General features: G+C 43.3%; 1 protein-coding gene across 11 annotated transcripts in view; it reads left to right on the plus strand.

Annotated features, from left to right (window-relative positions):
* MPPED2 (metallophosphoesterase domain containing 2) overlaps positions 1-17,482 on the plus strand; it is a 173,689-nt gene extending 156,207 nt beyond the window's left edge. For all 11 annotated transcript variants that reach the window (XM_082343855.1, XM_082343850.1, XM_082343852.1 and 8 more), the window contains 3 exons: positions 9,927-10,042; positions 13,366-13,479; positions 16,091-17,482. In XM_082343855.1, the coding sequence (XP_082199981.1) occupies positions 9,927-10,042; positions 13,366-13,479; positions 16,091-16,209 (349 nt within the window). In that variant the 3' untranslated portion in view covers positions 16,210-17,482. The remainder of the gene's footprint in view (positions 1-9,926; positions 10,043-13,365; positions 13,480-16,090) is intronic.
* Positions 17,483-17,947: the final 465 nt, after the last annotated feature.

Here is a 17,947-nt window from a genome sequence, read left to right on the forward strand (position 1 = left end):
TGGATTCATTCTCAGATCATTTTGATGTTCCCCAAGCTCTTTGGAAATTAGGTTATTTTGGAATGAAGGCCAGCATTTAAAGACTTCTGTCCAGGGCAACTTTACCTATGAAATGGTGAGCTGTGGGTTTATCCTGGAAACTGTATTCAATTTTGTATTCCTAGCAATGACCTTGCTAGAACCCGGCTCATAGCAGGCATCCAGGTCATGTCTGTGGAATGATTAAATGCCCCAGAAGGACCATACTGATCCCGTCCTCTGAGCTTTCAACCCAGTACCTGTGTACCTCCTGAAGGAAGGGACTCAGACTCATCTTCCATGACGCCTTATGGCCAAGCTTAGTGCCTGGCACATCCTAGACTTACAGAAACCTTAGATGAAAAAAAAGTGAATGTTGTATACCCGTACAGTGGAATACAGTGAAATATTTTTCAGCCACAAAAAGGAATGAATTTCTGATACATGTTACAGCATAGATGAATCTTGAGCATATTATGCTAAGCAAAATAAGCCAGACCCAAAAGAAAAAATCTGGTAAGATTCCACTTACATGGGGTACCTGGAGTGGTCATATTTATGGAGACAGAAAATAGAGGGCTTCCCTGGTGGCACAGTGGTTGAGAATCTGCCTGCTAATGCAGGGGACACGGGTTCGAGCCCTGGTCTGGGAAGATCCCACATGCCGCAGAGCAACTAGGCCCGTGAGCCACAACTACTGAGCCTGCGCGTCTGGAGCCTGTGCTCCGCAACAAGAGAGGCCACGATAGTGAAAGACCCACGCACCGTGATGAAGAGTGGCCCCCGCTTGCCGCAACTAGAGAAAGCCCTCGCACAGAAACACAGCCAAAAATAAATAAATTAATTAATTAATTAATTTAAAAAAAAAAAAAGAATGGTGGTTGCCAGGGGCTGAGGGGAGGGAGAGATGGGGAGCTATTGTCAATGGATACAGAGTTTCTATCAGGGATGTGAAAATGTTCAGGAGATGGATAGTGGTGATGGTTGTACAACATTGTGAATGTACTTAATGCCACTGAATTATACACTTAAAATGGTTAGAATATTAAATTTTGTTATATATATTTTACCACAATAAATGTTAGTGGAAAAAAAGATGAATACTGCTTTTCTTTTTTCTACTCCTCTCTACCCATTGAGCCTTCTTTTCCTTTCAAACTTGGCCGTGATGTCCCTCTTTGAGGAATTCTCCCTGCTGGGGATTAGATATCAATCAATGCAGGTCCCATTGAGGGCTGCTCAGATCAAGGCCCATCCTGGTCAGGGTACCCTGGTACCTGGTCCTCTGATTTCCTCGGCCACAAAACAAAGAGCCATTTCTGGAAGCACCAGGGCATAACCCCAAGTCCACTTCACCTGCCCACCAAATGGAAGTCCTGCCATGGTCCTTCCTCTCCCCTGTCAGGCTCTTTGCATGATGGATGGGAATAGTCTCCCTCACAACCCTATGGGAAGGAAACCTATTGGAAATCTTTCTCTTCGTGCTGTGAACTTGTTTATAAGATTAAAGGCAGGTATGCTTGGGAGGACCAGGCAAATGCTGTAACATTATTTTTAATAATTCAGGGCACACCAAGTTCAAAAACAGGTCAGGGTGGTTTTTTTTTTTGTTCTTGGCTCCTAAAGCAAACTCTGCCTACACCATCTCCTTTCCAGCAAGAGAGGAAAATGGGTAACAGAGGCTTAATTCTGACACTTGCATGGGGACACTGTCAGCATGTTTGTCAAGACAGCGGTGTGTGCTGCCTTGGTTTATGAAGCCCCTATTTGTAGCTCATGGGCCTCAGGTGACTACCTTGGGTATGATTTGTTCCTATCCTGTCTATGGCAGCAGACCACATTATTCAACCAGGCCTTCCCTTTATCAAAACAGGATCTCTTTTCATCCCAAGGACCTTATAACGGAAGACCAAGCTACAAAGCCATAGTGAAGTGATGGGACTAGACAGCTGGTGTGAGAGAAGCCGGCACTGCCCTTTGGAGGCAGCTGAGTCCTGGTTTGGGTGAGGCAGGCTTCCCAGGCAGCTGCCCAGAGGTGTCAATCTTGCCCTGAAGTTAAGCTTTGCATCTCTCTCCTAGTGATGTCAATTACCATGTGCGTCTCTTTGCTGCACAAGATGTGACGTTCTTCCGTGGGCTAATGCAAGACAGCCTTTTAATTGCATGGAAGAGTAACTTCCAGGCTTCCAAGTGGAGGGACTTGGGGAGGGAGAAGGCTGGCTTCTTAAACAATCTCCAGAGCTGTGGAGAGAAAGGGAAGCAAGGAGGGGAGCGGGGCAGGTGTCTGCCTTTCATCTGGATATTCAGGATGACACATCTGGTGCCAGGGAAACTGCTATTTCTAACTGACGGGAAGCTTTGCAGTCAAGGGAGGGCTGAGCTGTCAGGTGAGCCAGAGATCAAGAATTATCATGACAGCTTCATGGCATGTGAAAGGCACTGTGAAGTGCGGTGTGATTTTAACCAGCGGTGGTTAAATTAGCTTCCCTTGGACCTGGTGTGATGTGTAGTCGGAGAGGGGCCGATGGCGGCTGGGAGTGCCGGGTGTGGAAGAGGTTGCAATTCTGAAGCACCACCATTTAGAAAAGAAAGGGATTGTGGAAACTGGCTCCTGGTTTCTGAATTTTGCTTCACAGAGGTGCCAGGCGGTGGTGATGGCTTTAATTAGTAGTGTGTCGATTCCTCCAGTGAACCTCTCTGAGCCCCCTATTATAAATATTCCAAGGGCCCAAAGCAAACCCCTTCCTTGAACTTCCCCAATTTAAAATCCTGTCAAAATCTAGCCACCTGTACTTGCCGGCTAAGCAGCCTTGACTAACCGTTTTACCCTGTGCTCTCACATTCCACAGGATTGTCTATGCAAGACTGAGCCGGCCGGCAGGCGAGGCAGTGAGTGCCTTTCTGAAAAACTTCCACTCAAAAGTGAGCTGAGGAAGTGCCTTTTAATAAGTAATCAGCCGGAGGAAATCAGGCTCTATCTAGCCATCTAGTAATGCTTGCCTATGCACTGGGGACTTTTCCAGAGTCTGGAGCAGCAGGGTCTATGATTTGATGAGCCATAGCTTGAGAAATTCTAGAGAGAAAAAAATATAACATGAGCAATTTTGTGTGTGTGTGTGTGTGTATATACCCACACACACACACACACACACACACACACACACACACACACTACCAATGTATATCATATACAAATTAGAAGCTGCACATTAATACTCTATGGCAGTTCTCTGCCAAAAGTTTTACATAAATTATCTCATTATCTCACTTTATCCACGTGGGTGGATATTCTGCTTCTTTTTGAAAGATGAGGAGACTGAGGGTCAGAGAAGCCAGTAAGTAGCAGACCTACTGAACGTGGGTCTGTTTGACTCCATGATACATACTCGTACCCACTGCCTCCAAAACAAGAATGGCTAACTTTTACAAAACCCCCAGGCTCTCGTAGTTTGAAGTGGCGCAGCCAACGCGCCAGCCCTTTAATTAAGTCTGGGGGTTCGTGAGCTTGCACTTTGCCCCTTCACAGCTTTCATGCAGAATCCCAAGCCCTAATCTCTGCAGCAGGCACCCAGGAGACTGTATTCAGAGGGATCCCAAGTCTTTGTGATGCAGTCCGCCCAGGACCCAGGGTCCATGGGGAACTTGTCGTCGGCGCTGACCAACACCAGGGCAGTGAACCTGGGTAGCCCATCTGAGCTGAACAAGTACCAATTGCTCATTTCCAAATCCTGCTTTCCTGGGGTGCGCCCAGCTCCCACCGAAGTTGGTCCGGGAGTGAATGGCCATTCACCTGTCCAAACCTGGGATTTATGCTCCGGCAGCTCCCTTCCGCCCACACCACAGCATTGTGTACGGCAAACACAGATGACCTTTGCAGTGATTTAATCTCAACGTGCTTCCAGAGAGCAAACCTGTTTTGTATTGACATTGTTTGGAACAAGTTCTGCCTATGTGAACTCCCGCAGCACCTGCCCCTGGACTCTCAGCCCCGAGAGGCCAAGTGCCTCTAGTTCTGAGAATAAGGGGGAGGGCGCCTTGAAAGCATCCCCAGCTTCCATCCATCTGAGTCTTCGGTCCACTGGCTTCAGGCAGCTGAAGTACTCCCCTTCCTTCCAGGATTTTCTAATCCCTATCTAGGAGGGGCGGTCGTGGGCTCGGATTGGCCCACTGGCAATAGGGTGCTTTGTGGGACATTTTCTTACAAGTCGGTTCCCATGTGGCATTTGTTAGTCACAGCTAATTATTAAGTCCTTGGCCAAGGCAGTAGACATTGTTCCCTTGGATTCCTCCCTCCTCCTCCTTTCCCCCCTCGCCTCCCCACTGCTACAGAACAAAACTCATTGTGGGGCTCGGGAGGTTGGCTGTGCACACGTTTTCCAGTGAACTCCTGGGGGGCTCACTGCTGGGGTTTCGTGTTTCAGGTTGAAACTCAACTGGATAAAGCATTATTCATTGATGCTGACACAGTCGGTCTCTGCTCTGTGCAGCTATTTCTCCCCCAGTGGACTTGGTCCTTTACAGGCAATTTAGGTAATTCATTGAGAGCAATTCGCAGCATTTACTCAGAACATTGATAGCCTGCACAGAATGACAGAATTTGGGGATTTCCAGATCACAGAAAGATTATCAAGTGTCAGGTGTTGCCAGCTGTGCTCAGAGGCGTAGGTCAGAAAGGAGGAGGGGGCTGAGTGAGTGAACAGGTTCCGAGCCCCTTCCTCCCCATCCCCTGGCAAGAAACACTCCTGCACGTACCTGCTTTGTGTCTGGGGCTTCTGCATAAGATTTCTGCAGCCTAAAAGCAATCCTGAACTCCCGTAATCGCATCCGCCCATTCATTCTTTGCTCAGATGAGGAAACTGGCCCACTGAGGACCTTCTCTTATCCAAGGGTCTTGTGCATTAGCAAATTGATGCCAGAATGCAAATTAGCACATGGGTCTCCCATTTCTGTATGCCTCATTTATTACACCATGCTGGGATAATTCTGGAGCCCCTCACTGGGCTGCTTCTCCCATTTCCTGGTCACTGTATTATGGAAAAGGCCTGATCTAGGGGATCTAGAGGAACAGAAAGCATCCCAGAGAAGCCGTACCAGCATTGTTGAATTCACACTGCATTTTCACTAAGAGCCACCTCCATCACACAATGCCATGGGGCCCTCTGGAGTTGCACAGTGCACAGCCTCAGAGACCGTATGGATTAGCCCGGTTAACTTTATGTATGTGAGAGCCAAAACCAAAACTGGGCTGGAAGGTTTTAGTTCAGCATTGTGCAAAGAAAGAACACCGGCTTTGCAGCCAGCAGATCTGGGTTCAGATCTCGGTTCCGCCACTTACTAATCCTAGGAAAGTGAACAAATTACTTGATATCACTGATCTTCAGGCTTTTTATCTAAAAACAGAGCTGATAATACCTAGCCCAAGTATTGTTATGAGGAGTTAAATGTAATAGCCTATGTAAAACCAAACCCCTACGTAAAAACGTATCAGGGACTTCATAAATGTTCGTTTTCATATAACTTAACCTCTCTCTCATGCACATACAGGTTTGAGTCAAAAGAAAAGCCCAACATTTTCAAAGTTTACCCTTAACTTGGAAATGTCTGGGCTTTGTCACAGGCTTAACATTAACCAAAGAAAATTTAAGGGACCTCTAGACCATGGACCTGCCTTAATCTTTTACAGACCACTTGTAAAACTGAGCATTTCCTGGGGGAATAGGGCTGTGGGTTTCCAAGAGAAAATTCTATGAGGGAAAACTGGAAAGAGTGAAAAAAATAAGTCCCGTTCTTTGACTCTGGAAGCCCCTGGGATATCCTCGGGGTTCAGGGGCTGACCGCCTTCAGACAGACGCTGGCAGTGAAATCAGAGCCCCTCATTGTACCAACTACTTGGGTGTGCTTGGGACTCTTTCAAACCCTTCTTTATTCACCATTCAGACAGGAACCATAGGCCCAGAAGCTTGTTTGCAAAATCTAGGAAAACAGATGTTTTTGCTTATTTTTCTCTCTCTCGTGCCAGAATGCTCACTGAGTCTTCATTGGGTTCTGAACTTGCCTTTTTTTTTTTTCTTTTTACTTTTAAAACAAATCTTGGAAGAGGGTTATTATTGTAAAGTAAAGGGGAAAGATGGGTATCCCAAACTGGGAAAACTCTATTTTAGAGTCTAATGAAAATGTTTAAGATCCTGCAGGCAGGGAGTCCTAGAAGGCAAGAGAGAGCAGGGTTGACTCATTAAGCTCTGAAAGGGTCTATGAGGCCTTTTGAAAGGGTCTACGAGGCATCACCCCCATACCCACGATGCCTGGTGCATCCCTGACAGACTGGGATAAGAAAGTGAGCACTGCCTTTTCCTCAGAGGAAACCAAAAGCATTGCACCTAGCTGAGCAAGACAGTGTGGCTGTGGAAGGGCTGTGTTGATTGAACACATGCTGTGTACCAGGTGAGACTCAGGCCACTCACAATCCCTGGATTTTATAACCAGCTCAGACAGTTTAGATACCGAATTAGTTTTCTATTGCTGCTGTAACAAATCACCAAAAATTTAGTGGCATAAAACAACATATATTTATTTTTTAATTGAAGTTTAGTTGCTGTACAATATTATATATACAGGCATACAATATAGTGGTTCACAATTTTGGAAGGTTATATTCCATTTATAGTTATTATAAAATATTGGCTATATTCCCCATGTTGTACAATATATCCTTGTAGCTTATTTTAGACCTAATAGTTTGTACCTCTTACTCCCCTACCCCTATATTGCCCTTCCTTCCTTCCCTCTCTCCACTGGTAACCACTAGCTTGTTCTCTATATCTGGTGAGTCTGCTTATTTTTTGTTATATTCACTAGTTTGTTGTATTTTTTAGATTCCATATATAAGTGATATCACACAGTATTTGCCTTTCTCTGTCTGACTTATTTCACTTAGCATTAGACCCTCTGAGTCCATCCATGTTGCTGCAAATGGCAAAATTTTATTCTTTTTTATGGCTGAGTAGTATTCCATTGTGTATATATACCACATCTTCTTTATCCATTCATCTAAAACAACACATTTATTACTTCACAATCTGTTGGTCAGAAACCTGACATGGGTCTCACTGGGCTGAAATCCGGGTGTCAACAGGGCTGTGTTCCTTTCTGGAGGCTCTGTGGGAGCATTTGTTTTCTCTCCTTACCTTTTCCAGCTTCTTGACACTGCCCACATTCCTTGGCTTTATGCTCCTCTTCCTTCCTCTTCAAAGCCATCAACAGCAGGTTGAGTCCTTCTTACATTGCACCTGTTTAATTTCCTCTTCTACCTCCCTTCTCCACTTTTAGGGACCTTGTGGTTTCACTGGGTCCTCCTAGGTAATCCAGGATAATCTCCCTAATTTAAAGTCAGCTGATTAGCTCCCAAACAAACTTTTAATCCGCCTTTGCCATGTAAGGTAATATATTTATAGGTTCCGGGAATTAGGACGTGGACATCTTGGGGGGTGGGTAATCATTGCCAATAGGTACATAGGTCATTTCTACACTAAATACAGTAACTGTATATATTAGGACTCTTTCGGTTGCAAGAAACAGGATCTAACTCAAGCTAATAAGAAGAAAAGGATTTTTCTGGCTTATACACTTGGAAGAAAAATGTGATTGGCTTCAGGCACAGCTGGTTCCCCATGTCCAACAAGGTCATCAAGGCACTCTGCTTCTTGGCTTGGCATTCTTTGTGGTGATTTGCTTCTCAAGCACAAGCTATCCGCTTGGTGGCTGAGATAGCTCCCAGGCAGTAGCAGGCTTACGTAGTTCTCAAGATAGGAAAGAGAGGAAACTATGACTTCTCTTTAGGTAACACCGACAAAATCCTGAGGATGACGCTCATTGGCCCAACGTGGGTCATATACACATCCCTAGACCAATCGCTGCTCACGGAGAGGCCATACGTGCTTCATTCTGAGCAGGGATGAGTCAGCCTTACCAGAGCACATGTACTGAGTCGGGGAGGGAAAGGTACTCCATAAGAAATTCAAATGTTGTTACCAAAAGAAGGCGGAAAGAGCTGGCTAGGCAAAAACCATTGGTGTGCACTTCAGCACCTTATGGCTGTATTATTCTAGTTCAGTGCTCATTTGGCTTCAAGCAATAAGACACTCAAACTTGAAAGAGTACAAAGGGGGCTCACTCAGGGCAAGTAGTAAATTAATTCAGGTAGTATATAAGAAGGGGAATTGCATGCAGGTTAAGAGTCTGGGTTTTGGAACCAAACTGCTTGGGTTTATGTCCAATTTATTGGCTGCATTTACTTGACCTCTCTGTACCTCATTTTCCTCATCTGTAAAATGTGGTTAATAATAGCACCCACCTCATGAGCTGGTTGTGAGGTTTCAGTGTGTCAATACAAATAAAGTACTTAGAATAGTACCTTGACATAGAGCAAACACTCGATAAATAATAACTTTAATAACGATTATTGTTGTTATATAGCTATTGTTATTACAAGTAAGCTTCCTGAGGATGGCTTAGGGACTTGGAAAGTGGGGCCAAGTCAAATACTTCCTTGGTTTCTCTTTTTCTAGCTGAGGCCACACAGTCTCTTATCTCTGGAACTTACTCTCTCAGGCACCTCAGTGGGAACTGCGGTTCTTACCTGTAAGGTGGATTTTCACATGGCTTTCAGGGGCCATCCTTTCACCTCTGGCCTTGACTATGCATGCCCACCACCAAATGAATGATGGTTAGTGTTTCTGAGTGCAGAGTCTTGAAAGACACTGGTTAGTCTGAGCCATGATTGGCTTTAAATAATAATGCCCCCTGTTTGATTAGCTGTGACAGACCAGGTGCCCTTGTACACAGGGTTACCTCTCTCAGTAGGCGTGGAAGGGGCAGCTTAAGCTGAAGGGAAAAGTTGGGCTTAGCCAGAATATTGACCAACTTGTCTTTGACGTGTACGCCCTAGCAAATTGGAATTTTCCTCCAGGACAAAGAGAGTCGATTTCAAAAAATAATGGTTACATCTAGATGTTTGGGAATAGGACAGCACTGGGCACTGTTTTGTTCTGATGTGATGTAGCCTGTAGTATTTGTAGAGAAAAATGGATCATTCTCCCGTTATTATAAATGGTAGAGACGTTTTCAGCTCCAGTTAGAAATGCTCACTGGATGGACAAAGACGCCATTCGTTTCTACATAGAGCATCGATCTCAGAAACTTATTCCTGGAGCAGAAATTCCCGAGAGGGTGGAATGCTCACATTCACTGTCAGGAGATTGGATTCCAGAGTGAACAGAGGTGTCCCCAGAAATCTTCCCTTTGGTGACCGGAGGAAAGTTCCACTTTGGCTTTTTGTTCAGTGTCCCGTCTCACCTTTCTAACCAACCCCCCCACCGCGCCCAATATTTTTTCAGCATTCTCAGTCTGGGATGTTCAGAACATCCCTATGTGTGGAGGTTTCTGCCTTCAGAGCACTTGTCCTTTTCCCCAAGGATTTCAGTAAGAATCTTTCTAGTGAAGCCGTTCCACAGTGATGGGGAGGAAGAAGGAGGGCTGATGGAATTTCTTAGCCCTGAGGCACTACAGGAAGGATGGACATGCTTCGGATCTGGGCTGGGCATCTTTAGGAAGCACTGAGATTTGGGGGAAGACAAAACATTGTTAAGATTTTGATAGAGGTCTGCTGGGAAAGTCTCCACTGTAAAGGCTCTTGTGCCTCTTTCTAGTTGAACAATTTGTAGGCTCCACACTTGCTTTCAAATGAATTGGTTTTGAAGCAGTCAACAAAAAAGCATCCTGCTGCCAGGGCCAACCATCAAAAAGAGAAAAGAGAGCAATGCAAACCGTGGGGGAATGTGCGAGAGAAATACAGTGTAGAGCGGAAACGTGGCTCTGCTGGCCTGATACCATGTGCATTATCTCCCCCAAAGGACCCCATGGTTTAATGGTTGGGGCTTTAACCTGCCCAGAGGTCAGTCTCTGCTGGACAAGTGGAACCTTATCCCCGAGGGCATCGACATACTCATGACACACGGACCTCCTCTCGGTAAGTGAAGCAAAGGTGTTCTTTCGTCATACGTGATGCCTTTTATTTTCCCAAGCATAATGAATAATGCTTCAGGGACATAATCATTTTTCTCCAAAAAAAACAAAAAAAGTGAATACAAAAAGAAAAGTCAGTGTCTTTAAAGAAACCCAGTATGATCATTGAACTGAGCAGTTCTGCTGGGCTTACAGGTGTTCTTGAAATTAAATTTTTTGATTTAGTCAGGTCAGGGGAAATCAAATGAGTATAGAGCACCACAGTCTTTTGAGCTTGATAATTTATTTTAAGAACTATATTCACTTTGGAGTGAGGGAGGGGGATGGGGAATGGAAGGAAGACACAGACCTCCCAATCACAGGGCTTTTGAATGGTAATGAAATGATGGAAACTTTCATTCAAAGTAGTTCATTCTCCTTTTCCATATAATAGTGGAACCTAGGAGATCTTTAAGTATAACATCGAGCTAATTATACAAGAAAAGAATCCTTTTTTTAGCTAAGGTGTTAAGTAAGGACTTATGTTGAATATTACTTAAAGATACTCATCTTATAGATACAGTGAACCTGCATCCAGGTTTAGATTGCCAATATGCTTCAAAGCTACCTTCAGTCACCCAGATTATAGGTCAGAAGATGATTGTTTGATTTATATAATAATCTTCTAATTATTCATGAGCTTGTTAGTGGTTTGGTTTAGCCACAGAACATTTTTCAAACAGGACTACCACCTTGATCTTCCCATCTACTGGGTGTCTATTACACCAGCAGCCTTCCTTGTCAAACTAAGGTATGCTCAGGCAATCCAGATGTTTCCCTTTTAGTAGGAGAGTTTCCTCTTTTAAAAAATTATATTAAAAACCACATAACATGAAATCTATCCTCTTAACAAACTGTTAAATGTACAGGGCTAGAAAAGTTTTCGTGATCATCTTGCTTTGGAGAGAGGAGGAAAACAATACAAAAATAAATGATGTTCATCATTTTTTTCCTGTGGTTTGGGGTTACTATCCATTTCACTTCCCTCCTCTGTTGGCCTGAAAAATAAAAAATCTAACACGCATCCCCTAATGTGAATTTAATCTTTGTAGATATTTTCCCCTTCACGCCGCTTAGTGCTGCCTTCCTGCCCTTACAAGGGAAGTGCTCTGTGTTTCACAAAGAAACAGCGGAAGGGAGGACCAGGGCATGAGCCACAGTGGCACATTTTCATGATGGGGGGTGGGAGGGAAGCAAGAGAAGGGAAGGCAGTTCTGTTACAGACAGGGAAATTGTACAGATTTGCACAAGATCAGCACTTCCTGACTTTTTTCAAAGCTTCAGAATCACCATCCCCATGCTCTTTCCGTACCCCATCCTACCCCCTCCATACTTTACAAGATTATACTTATCAATAACCTTTATCAAGTCATGATTAGTTAATTTCCCTATTTTGCGATCATTAGAGACTAACAAATCATTAAATTGCTGGCTAAATATTCTGCTCAGCATGAGTTACACAGTGAGACCCTACAGAGACCACATCCCAGCCAACTTGATCCTTCCCCTGAGCAGCCTAGTTGGGTGCAGGCTTAATCCCCCTTAGGCTGTTTACTGTGAGGGACTTGGGCATCCTCAGCATAGAAACATTTACATACCTGAAGTATTATTTGGAATATAACTTTGAACAGAACAGTTCATTCACAGACTTCATCAAGTCATTAATTTTGGTGCAAAAGCAAGTGGCAGTAACAGTAAGTCTGAATTCTAGCCCCCAAAGAATTCGGACATTCCAGGAACTCTTAATAGAGAGGCTACCATCCCTCTCTTTGTAGTAAAGATGGAGTAATCCAGAGAGTGGCTGTGCATATAGCAGAGTAAGATCTACATCACGGAGTTCCAAAATAAAATGTCAGGCAAAGTTTTCATAAGGTAATGTTGAACCTTAATCAGTGTAGTTATTGGGATTCTTGTGAACATTCTGGACTAGGAGGTAGGGGGTGGGTGTGGGGATTGGCCTTGAATTCTCTCCTGCTAAGGGAGCCATGGCACATGGGACTTCACTATTGTGGTACGAGCAAGGCACTTTCTTAGGTGATTGCACGTGAAATGAGATGTTTTCCCTCTTCAAGAAAAACACATCCATGAGGGAATATGCCAATCACTGTGGATTAGAGATTTTTCCCTCTAATTAACAAAGTTTTGAAATCCCTGGCTGGATTTTTATAGGGCCCCTACTTGTATCTGATGTATTTTCCATATTTTCTGGCCACTCACCAGCCAACACGTCTTTACAGAGATGCTAAACCTTCATTTCTACCATTTGCCAAACAAAGTGGAATAAGCTGGCCTGTCCCTTTCTGCCTGATCATTTCTGAATAGTAGAAATCAACTAATGGAGCTATGGAATGGGTTCCCACTGATTGTGATTTAGCCTTTTGTCCTGTCTGCTTTCTTTATACCCCATCCCAATGAGGTGATTGGATTCCATTCCGGGCCATAATCATTCAGATAGCTGACTTTTGCTATAATTGATGTCAGTTTTTATGGACTTTTTGCATTAGACTTAGAACTAAGTGGCTTTTGCATAAAGGTAGTCAGTCAGCCCCAGCTTGCTGCATGCCACCACGGGGTCACCATGGTTGCACTATTGTTAAAGACGAGACTGGAGGAGGAACTTGGCATTCCCAAGCTTGGGTCATCAGGAGCCAAGGGTTAAGAGTTGATGTGTCTAAAGAGAATAAGGTGGGACTTCCCTGGCGGTACAGTGGTTAAGACTCCACGCTTCCACTGCAGGGGGTGCGGGTTCGAGTCCTGGTCGGGGAACTAAGATCCCACATGCCACATGGCTCAGCCAAAAATTTTAAAAATAAAAAGAAAATAAAGAGAGCAAGGTATCTTGTGGCCAGTTTACAGGAAGCCCTTCCTAGCCCTTCTTCTTTGAACCATCTTGAAGTAGACTGCTATAAGAGAGATACAATAAAAAAAAAAAAAAGAGAAAGTAACTGAATTGAGAGAAAAAGAGAGCTTATGGGACTGTAGGGAATAAATGTCACTGGCCCATGAAGAGTTGAAACCCAGGGCTGAATAAATCAAATCCCTTACAGAAAAAAAATGTTAATTAACAGGAAGAAAAAAAAAAATGGGAAACCAAAAAAAAATTCAAGAACCTAAAGAAGACAAAGTGACGAGTGAAAAGTTCCTTAAAAGCCATTGTGAGCATTAATGGAGAGGCTAGGATTACAGATCATGTAATAAACCTTCTGTGAGTTATGGCTTCCTGAAAGTCTAAATGAAACCTTACCTGGAGACAGAAAATTAAGAGTATTGATTGCATTTTACTCTTAGGTTTTCGAGACTGGGTTCCAAAGGAGCTTCAGAGAGTGGGCTGCGTGGAGCTTTTAAACACAGTCCAGAGGCGAGTCCGGCCCAAACTCCACGTGTTTGGTGGAATCCATGAAGGTAAGACCGGGAGAAAGGAGTTCACAACATGTTGGGTCATTATCCGTGATCTCATTCACAACAGGGACCTTAGTTACACCAGGAGTAATTGGCGTGGTGGTTTCCAAACTCTTTTTCCCAGTGGAACCCTTTCATGAGATGAAATCTTAGGAGAAACACATATATAAAGCTGAGAAGTGTTTTGTGTGGAGCTGCTCTCTTTTAAGCAGAGTGGAGAGTAAGAAACCACCTTTTGGAAAACCCAGCACTAACCCCAGACAAGTTCTGGAATCTCAGGGCTCCAGTGAAGAATGTTTGATAACCACTGCTTGTAGAGAAGCCCTGAGAGAATAAAGGGCAGATTTTCTCTTTAAGAGCATCAGAAGAAATGACCTGGATTTTAGACTAAATAACTTCCACGTCCTCTTCTACCTAAATATTGTGTTTCATGTGGAATGCACACAAAGACCCAGGAAGACAAGACTCTGTCTAAAAAATAACTTCAGATGTGCAATGAAAGATACAGAACCGAAGTGACAGAACCCACACATTTGCAGGCAGACATTTCCTTACTAATCTCAGAAAACCATTTCAGACTTCTCAGAAATCATCAGTGCTATAAGCTCGGGCTGAGGTTAAACAGCATAATTAAATCTCTCCTAGGTGGGAACTGGTCCAGTTGCTGTTTTCTGCTTTCCCAGGTAATCTAGAATCAAGGTGACAGAACCGGAAAGCCTCACGGGAACCTTCAGGGCTCTAGTTTTGTCTCTCCGGACTTTTTCAAACCAGGGGTAACTGGGCCTTGGGACAGACCCGAGGCCTCTTTCAGCAGGCCTTAGGTTTTCTGGCCGCACCGGCCTCTCCTGGTTACAGACATTTGTGTGCAGTGGGTGCGTGTATGTAGGCAGCCTCCGTATTCACTCGAGCCCCTGCTTACGGCTGTTCTGTGGAGTTATTTATGAACCTGCAACAGGTGAGGAGTTTAGGCCTGACACAGCAAAAAGTGAAGTTTGCTTTTCAAAGCCCTCAATCCAGTGGCTTCCTGGCTAGGCAGGTAATAAACAGCATATTGAAAATAATCCTACAGAAGCCAGAGAAAGTCCATCTTGCTCCAAGCCAGGCATGAGCTGAGTGGATGGAAAGCAGTGGCAGCGGGGGGGCGGCTCCCCAAGAGCGGATGTCATCCTGCCCTGGCTTTAAGCCATACTCCCTGCAAAGGAGGGCACTAAGGCATGATACGGGCTGGAGGGAGGGAATAGGATGGGAGATGGTGTCTAAACAGCATTTCTGGGGAGCAGTTATCAGGTTTGAATTCCTGCATCGTGCCTATAAGTTTGCATTTCATCTTTTTTTTTTTTTTAATCATTAATTAGCTTTAAACTAGCCAGACAATTGGGGAATTCCACTGAAGTCCCAAAATAATAAACTTGCTTAAAAGAGAGGAGATCATATTCAAATAAACTTTGTCTTGCTTTTATTCGCTTAAGACAGCTGAAGAGGGCAGAGAGAGGGCAAATACCAACCTCTTGATGGAGAGAGATAACAAGACTTTATGACCCCAGAACTAAACAGTGCACATTTGAAATGCTTCTTTTCCTTTCTTAAGAAATTTTTCCGTTGACCCTCATTAAGCTCTCCACAGGCTTACTTGGAGAAATTTTAGCAAATGGAAGAAAAAAATCTTTCCAGTTATTTCTGGTAGTCCTGATAATTTTCTTTTTTCACAGACATATATTTCTGTGCCATAAAAGCCCGATACCAACATAGGATTACAAACTTAATTGCAGAGGCTGTAAGACAAAATAAGGTATCCAGGGAAATGTGCAAATTTGCAAACCTGCTAGAAATTTCAACATGTTAAAACTTATAAAAGGAATATACGTACCAAAGACCCAGAGAAACTTTCTTAGCTTTCTTCCAATAGGTAACAAGAGGTTTATACTGCTTATGGGAAGTGTTTTTGCTTGATCCAGTGTCCAGGTAAGCGTAGGAAGCAGTGTCCTATGGTGTCCAGATCACTTGGACATTTGATTACCTGATTCTTTTGAATGAAATGGAACTCAGCATTAAAGCCACACAATTCAAGATAAGGTCACTTATTGTTAACTTTCATTGAGGCAGTTTAGAGCTTATTTTATAGGTAAGGAAGCTAAGCATTCACCTCTCCCAACTCCCAATGCAATACTCTTTCCCTTCTCACCTGTCCTGAAGCCCATTTGAGGTTTGGATGATCGATGTGTTTGCCCCTGAGGGGTTTTGTATGTTACTCATTCTCTTCCCTGGAACTCAATAGTTAATACAAGGGCTTTGAAATGAAAATCGTATTTTAAAAAGAGGAAAAAATGTTTTTTCTTTATTTTCACTAGTAAAGAAATCACAGCCTCTCCCCCAACAAATCTAGTGTTGAAATAAAGAAAAAAGAATCACTTTTCTTTGAAGTAGAGGATTCTCCCTTAAAAGAAAATAAAATCGGGAGGCAGCTTCTGAAAGCTGTAATACCTGGGGGATGCTCTACTGAATTTCATCTCACTGCCCACTGGCAAAGACTTTTTGTTTTCCTTGTCTGATGGCCCTGCACTGAGTCACTATCATTTGTATATTTTACAGTAAGTGTGACACTCTATCTCCACAGGTTACGGCATTATGACCGACGGTTACACAACGTACATCAATGCCTCAACGTGTACAGTCAGCTTTCAACCGACCAACCCTCCAATTATATTTGACCTTCCAAACCCACAGGGTTCCTGAACCTCCAAATGCCCAATTGGAATGTGAGGGAAGGTCTAAAAACTGCCATTTTTCTAATTATAAACTTAGTTCTCTTCCTTGTTTATTTCCAGATCATGTGAGTTCTTTTTGTAAATTGCTGGAACACAAATGATGCTAGAGGTTGTGCTTCTTCTTTATTTTTTTTTTTAAAATGGGGCATCCATTTGGAATCAAAGGACCGTTGTGAATTTGTAAAATGACTTCTGTTTTCTCAAAGGCCACGCCATTGTAAATTGTTAGTGTTCGCCAAAGGACAGCCAAGCTTTCTTTTGAAAAGGTGACAAAAGTCTTATTTTAATATGCTTTAAGCTGGAAAAAGAAAAAAGAAAAAACAGGTAGGCAGTGTTTTAAAAACCACCCAGATTTGCACAACTGTTTAAGAGTATTGTCTGAAGTATTTTATTTTTTGATGTTTTGTTGTTGTTGTTGTTTTTCTTGGGAATGCTTCTTTTTTGCAGACGTGGCCCGGATTTAGAACAATCTTTTCAACAAAAGTAGGCGTGGAAAAGACTTCTCTTCAACACTGTCACTATAAAGAAAGCTGTGTCGAGGGAAGAAAACGGCCCTCTTTTAGAGGATGGCTTAGCTAGTGAGATCCATATTGTAGTTATACAAGGATTCATTGTATGTTTGTTTCTTTTAAATTATTTTAGCTTTAAAAATATGGAAATGGAATCTGTCAAGAGCCGGTATTTCATGCAGTAAAAAAAAAGAAAAAAGAGCGTGCAGACTCCTTTTCAATATGGGTTTATATATATAAATATTTTTTGTGTATTATGACTAAGTTAGGAGTTTAATATTGCCAAGGACAGTACAACTGTAAAGGGGTGCTTGAAGCAGGGCATCAGAAGTCCGAAGGAGCTGACACATTTTCTCAGAACTCAAGGTCTTAAAGAGCTTGAGTTACTTCTAGGTACAGTCGCAGGCGTGTATAGATTTAAATGGATGCAATGGAAGCTGACTAAAATAAGGCTTAGTTGTCCTTTATATTTAAATACCCTGGATCGTCTCCTTACTTCCTTCTCCCTACCCCACCCCCCATTTTGCACTGTGTGTCGATGCAATCTGCGCTAGCACAAAATATTGTCGCTAATAGTCATTTCTGTTTTCCCATTGTAAATGCTGTTGAGCTTTATTCTATTTTATGTTCTCTTGTTAATGAAATTTAGGAAAGCAGTTGTTTCTTTAAATTTATTGTGATATTCTATATCTAGCGGCCTTTATATGCAAATAAAATTGCAAGATTTTTAAATCCGTGCTGTTTGGAGGGTTGGCTGGCTGGGAGGATGACGGTTTAGTGCTGGGGAAAGAGGGATTTCTTCATATGCAACATCAATACTCCCTTTCAGTGGAATCAGAATAAGTGACATTTTTTTTCTAATTTTCAATAAATTTTTATTACCCGCCATTCACGGGCTGGCAGGTAGATCGATAAGACACTCAGTGTACGCTTTCCTTCCATCACGCTGTCATCTATCTGGCTGTAGATTTCAGAGAGTGAAGATTTCATCTTTGGCCATAGTAATTTCTACAGGAACAGAGGGACCGTGCAGTGGAGGCTGAAGATGCTATTGTGGACGTGTGTGTGGTAGTGAGAGGGTAAACCAGTGGGTCACAGAGTAACCCCTGCACGTGCCCTTTTGTCCCTAGGAGCAGACACCATCTCCCCGTCGCTGTTTTTTTAATGATGTCCCCAGCTAGAATGCTGTGGCAGCCA

This window comes from Balaenoptera borealis, assembly GCF_965194805.1.
Source record: "Balaenoptera borealis genome assembly, chromosome: 11".
In the NCBI taxonomy this organism is placed as follows: domain Eukaryota; kingdom Metazoa; phylum Chordata; class Mammalia; order Artiodactyla; family Balaenopteridae; genus Balaenoptera; species Balaenoptera borealis.